Below are 5,515 nucleotides of genomic sequence, written 5' to 3' on the forward strand. Positions count from 1 at the left end.
ACCGGTCCGGCCAAGATACTCACCGCCGGCAAACTGCAAATCTTGGACACCGCCATTCCATTGGGCGTTGGGGCTGCCGACGGCTATGACCCGATGCATCTGCTGCCTGCCGCGCCGATCTTGAACTTGCCGGACGGGAGCACTCGACATTGGCGGAAGACAGGTGGCCATGCGCCGCCGGCGGTCGGGGAAGTTAGGCCGCTTGGGGAAGACGGGTCGGCCACCACCGCAGCTTGGGGAAGACAGGCGGGCGCCGCCGCAGCTCGGGGAAGACAGGCGGGTGCCGCCGCCGGTCGGGGAAGACAGGCTGGGCCCGCGCGGGGGGCATTGGCCGGGGCGGCCTTCGGCCGGCAGCGGCCGCGGGGCCTTCGGGCAGGCGCCTGGCGGGCGGGTGCCGGGCGGCCTTCGGGCGGGCGGGCGCCGACCGGGGCGGCTCCGGCCGCCGGGCGGCCTTCGGCCGGGCGCGGGCGCAGGGCTGTCGGGCGGGCGGCCACCGGACAGGGGGGGCGCGGCCGCGGGGAGCTTGGGGCCGGGCGCGGGCGCGGGACCTTCGGGCGGGCGGCCGCCGGTCAGCGAATCTCGGGCGCCGCCGCCGCTGCCTCCGCACGGGCAAATGGCGCGCGCGGTAGAAAAAAAAGGCGCGCGACTGCCAATCTGGGCGCGCGAGAAAGGATTGGGGAAGGAGATGCGCTCCGGATATTTGTGGAAGAAATAGACGCGGATGCGGGTGGCTGTAAATATGCGGGAGTTTTACGGGAGCTGTTGGAGCTACTTTTTTGGCTATTTTTCCCTATTTAAGATTTTGGGGGAAGTTTAAGGGATCTGTTGGAGTTGCTCTAACAAAACCCAAATACGCAAATTTTACAAAATCTTTTATGTTGGCATTTTTGCATGGTCTATTCATGTGGATGTTGTCGGTCAATTTGTGAACTATATGATTTGGCATCGATTTTTTTTTCATTTCGCAAGTGCACAATATATCACTAGATTAAAATGCAACAGATCGCCCTACATGTACTTTGCTTCCCGCCCTGACCGATCGACCCCCACCATCAGCCGTTCACGCTGGAGCAGGTCCGCCTGATCTCGCCGTCGGCACCGGTCTTGACGCCGAGGCCGGTGAGCCTGGCGTACGAGTCGGCCCAGCTCGCGAAGAACCCGTCCTGGCTCTGCGCGAACTCCGCCACCTTGGCCCTCGTCGTGGCGTTCTGCACCAGCACGGCGTCCGTGCGCAGCAGGCCCCGCCCCTCCAGCAGGTTGGCGAAGTAGCGGTTGTCGAAGACCGACGCCGACCCGGAGTCGCAGTCCACCGCCGTGCCCGCCGACACGGTGCCGTTCGCCGAGCACGCCCGGATCAGCTCGTTCGCGTAGTCCGTGTTCATCGACCCGTCCACCGGCGCCATGCTCCCGTTCGCCACCTGGAACCGCTCCCGGAACGTGTTGCAGTGCGCCGACCCGATGGTGTGCCCCCCTACCCGCGTCGAGGCCGGCAGGCACAATGTTCAGTCTCGGTGAGTAAAAACTCGAAACGAGCAAAGTGTTCGTCTGCTGTATACCTGAGAGGGTGACGAGGTCGTCCAGGGTGAGCCCCTTGGCGGTGAAGCTGGCTGCCATAGCGTCAACGGAGAAGCCGGTGTCGATGATGTTTCTCCGGACGTTGGATGCCAAGGAGACCAGGCCGTCTCGCCTTCCCAGCATGACAGGCACCGCCGGTCCTCCGGTCTGGTTTTGCAACAAAAGTCGATACACAGGCAATCAGTTGGTGGATTATTCACACTCTGAACTGAATATAATAATTGGCACGTCTGAACTGAACTGCTTTAAATTTGTTTCGGCTGCTTTTCTTGACCGGATTTGTCAGCGAATTTGGATTTTTCTTGTAGCACTGAATCCAGATTCATGCAGCAACTTAAGTACAGTGGCACTATGAAAGTGACATGCAGACACTACAGGCAAAATGGTCTCTGTCACCAGCACAGCTGATTTAAAGGTTCAGAATTCCAATTCCAACCATGTCCACATCCAGAGTCTTTTTTCTCATAAGACCGACCATGAGACAGTGTGTGACACGGAATTGTACAGCTAAAGGTTAGGTCCCAAACATATGATGACAAACTTGAGCTAATGGAAATAGAATTATTTTGACTTTGGACATGCCAAGCCCACGGTGCTGTCCCTGTCCCATTGTATTTGTGCATAATCAATACATATTTGGATGACTAACCTAGTACGTAAGTTGTATCTTGCAGAGGTTTGGTCACCATCATATCATATACGGGACCAGGAAAAATGAATTCATTGAATGCTTGGAGATCTAATCCCTTCAGCATTTATTAACGAGAGATTCTGTGTTGGCTATGTTCATCTCAGCAGTTAAGCTTGGTACTATTGTTTCTCTAAGATGTTTCAAGTCAAGAACCAAGGTAACTAAGCATTCACATTTTTAATGAATTGTAGCAAAACGCAGGCAAAAACTACAGCAACTGTAAAAGAGATTGAGCTGATTGGCCTGATACTTACAAACACAACAGCATCTCTTGCAGCAAGGACAATAATGTCACTGCAAGAAACAGTTGCAGGGCATACGACTTCAAGCAATCTCTTGGCAGCATCGATGACGTTGAACCCACCAAGCGAGAGATTTGCAGGATCAGTCCTCTCCGTGCCGCTACCTTGTATCAGCACTGACGCATCGCATCCCTGAGATCAAGAAAATTGAACTTTTTAAATCGATGTCTGTCGATGTGCATGCTTGAAAGTTTTCACAAAGAGTGCAGATGCATGATGCTAGTTGCTGCCTTCACATGTAGGTTTTCAAAGATTACACTGCTGTTTGGCATCCAGTATTCAAGTAGGCATTAATGACGTCTGAAGTACTTGCTTTTGGCTATCAGATAGCCAACCATTCCTACTACTCCATGTGTTCCAAATTTGCTGCTGCAATGTGTACCCTTTTCACTTCTTCAAGTCTACAGATTATTTTTTTTTAAATTGAGAAGTCTGCAGAATTTTAACTGGAATACATAACTTTCTTCTTCATCTTTTTTCCTCGGTGCTCTAATTTTCTGGTGATTTTAGTGATTGGACAAAGTAGCCTGAAACAGGATTTGCACTTGACCATACCCTGAATGTAATCAAGATGGCTAGATCTAGTTATTTGCATGCAGAAAAACTAATCCATAAAAAAACATCCATTTCATTATTTGTTGGCATCCACAACAAAATTTCCCAAGTTTGCAACAATGCAATGTCCCATTTCCCCCAAATGCAAGCAAGGAGAGTAGATTCAGAGTTTCAGACACAGTTCACTCCCTTACCTCGACGAAGCAGTCATGGAAGACCAGCCTGAGAAGCTTGCCGGGGATAGAAGGGTCCAGTAAGGAGGCCGACCTGACCACATCCCTCACCGCCAGCTCCACGCCCGGGCAGGACTGCGCGTAGAAGCTGGGCGAGAGCTGGCCCAATGTCGAGGACGTCGACGGTGTGGAGTTCGCCGAATGCTGCGGCGTAGCCGGTGGCGGTGGTGAAGCCGGTGATGGAGACGGTTTCGGAGCCGTTGGCGGTTGCGGGGCCGGTATGGTAGGTGAAGGTGACGGCCTTGGCGCCTGCGACGACCAGGGCGGCGGCGGCGGCGGCGTCGGAGCCGGGCCGTGGCGCAGGCGGAGCATGCGCGGCAGGTGGTTGCGACTGCCTCGGCGGCGGAGCCGGCCGCGGCGCGGCAGGAACTGGCGAGGCAGGCGGAGGCAACGGCCTCGGCGTCGGTGCCGCGCGGGGTGGAGGCGGCAGCGTTGGAGCCGGCCTCGGAGACGGGGATGGCTTCCCAGCTGGCGCTGCGGATGGCGGGGATGACGGCTTCGCGGAAGCCGGCACCGGTGGCTGCGACATCCTCGGAGCTGGCGTGGACGCCCTCGCGGCCGGCGCCGAAGTAGGCCGCGGCGCGCTCTGAGCCGGCGAGAGGGCCGGGGAAGGCGGCTGCGAGGCGGCGAGCGCCAGCAGCGCCGGCAGTAGCAGCATTGAGCAGACGACTGCGCCGCCGAGCCCCCGCCCCATCTTGAGCGGACGAGGACAAGGAGAGCACGTCGGAAGCTCACGGGCACGTCACCGCGCGCAAGAAAAGGCCGTTTTCCTTCTCCTGGAGTAAGGGGCAGGTGGTGGCTCGGCGCACGCAGCGGGTGCGAGAGCGAGATAGAGATGGGGGCGGGCGGCGGAAAGGCCAGGCGGTGTCGGGAGGGAATCTATCGCGGGAGCGTCTCTCTCAGCAGGTCTGCCATTAAAAGGGGCTCGGCCACGCCGGGCATTCGAGCGGCGCCGGCAGCACACTGGTGGGCACCTCGCTAGCTAGCGCGATCTGTACGGCGGCCGCGCAACCGGCGCGACCCGTACGTAGCGGCAGCGACAGGGCGGTACCATGTGCCGCGCGCAGCTAGCGACGCCGACGCTGCCGTGCACGCTTAATTCCTTGGCGTCTTATTGGTACCACCACCACTGATCACGCGAGGGATCGAGGCCATGCAGAGGAAAGCCTCCGTGTTTGCTGCTTCGGTTTTCGCTTACGCCTGAGCTCAGCTGCCCGCTCTCCACCTCTCACTGGTTCAAGTAAATGCTCTCACGCGGCACTGGCCGGGTCCCGATTTGCTTTTACCACGGCGGCTCGGATTTCCTCCTTCCCGGATCGCGCGGCTTCCTTCCTCCAGCCGCGGGTGACTGGGTGAGGGTCTGAGGCAGCATGTGGACGTAGTGTTCATTGATGGCGACCCGGGCGAGCAGCGGGCGGCCGGCGCCTGGCTGGGCTCCAGCCTCCAGGCCCCAGCGCGCGGAGGGGCTCTAAGTGCGCCATTAATGGCGGCATTCACTGCCCCGCGTCGCTGTTAGTTGGCGGAGGGGAGGAGGGACGGAGATGAGGTCGGCGGGGCGGTGGCCGTGGACGTGGCCTGTTGGCGCGCGCGCGGGCTGGGGTGCGTGCCATCTCCGCGCTCTGCTGCTACAGGAGCGTCGTCCTCTCTGGCGCCTGCCGTTTATTACCGAGGACGACGAGAGCTGGGCTGGGTGACTGGATTGACTATGCGCCTGTACTTGGCACTGTGGCGCCATCCCCGTTCTGGGGCAGTCAAACACTCTTAACTGGGCAGCGAAGAATGTGTGTCCAGTGTCCGTAACGAACGATAACTTCTTGGACGATGATCCATGCCGGTGATCCAGAGTTCGCTCGTTACGCGGTACGCACCAACCACCGGCGCACGGCTTGCATTTTTGTGTGCCAGCGTTTGTCACGTGTTTGTACCGGGAGAAAGTTGATACAGCTGGGACGGCGTAGGATGGTAATAGATCGTGATTCTCGTACCTCCTTTACAATCCAATTCAACTCTATCTATTTTTAATTTAAAATTATATATTATCACGATCCAATCCTTAGTAAGTTCTATTCTTAAATTTGCAAAGCTATGGGGCGTTTTCTTCTGGTGACTTATTTTTAACATGTACTAGGGTCGACTAGCGTTGGTGCGGGCAAGAGACT

At 57.4% G+C, this 5,515-nt stretch overlaps 1 protein-coding gene across 1 annotated transcript; it reads right to left on the reverse strand.

The window, feature by feature from the left end:
- Positions 1 to 892: 892 nt before the first annotated feature.
- LOC101774929 (peroxidase 18) lies at positions 893 to 4,400 on the reverse strand. Its single transcript, XM_004976051.4, has 4 exons — positions 3,318 to 4,400; positions 2,521 to 2,700; positions 1,557 to 1,722; positions 893 to 1,471 (listed from the first exon to the last, which is right to left on the reverse strand). Exons 1-4 carry the CDS (start codon positions 3,666 to 3,668, stop codon positions 1,053 to 1,055), a joined length of 1,116 nt encoding a protein of 371 aa, XP_004976108.1. The 5' UTR covers positions 3,669 to 4,400; the 3' UTR covers positions 893 to 1,052.
- Between the last annotated feature and the right edge of the window lie 1,115 nt (positions 4,401 to 5,515).

The sequence above is a fragment of the Setaria italica genome, chromosome VII (assembly GCF_000263155.2).
Source record: "Setaria italica strain Yugu1 chromosome VII, Setaria_italica_v2.0, whole genome shotgun sequence".
In the NCBI taxonomy this organism is placed as follows: Eukaryota; Viridiplantae; Streptophyta; class Magnoliopsida; order Poales; family Poaceae; genus Setaria; species Setaria italica.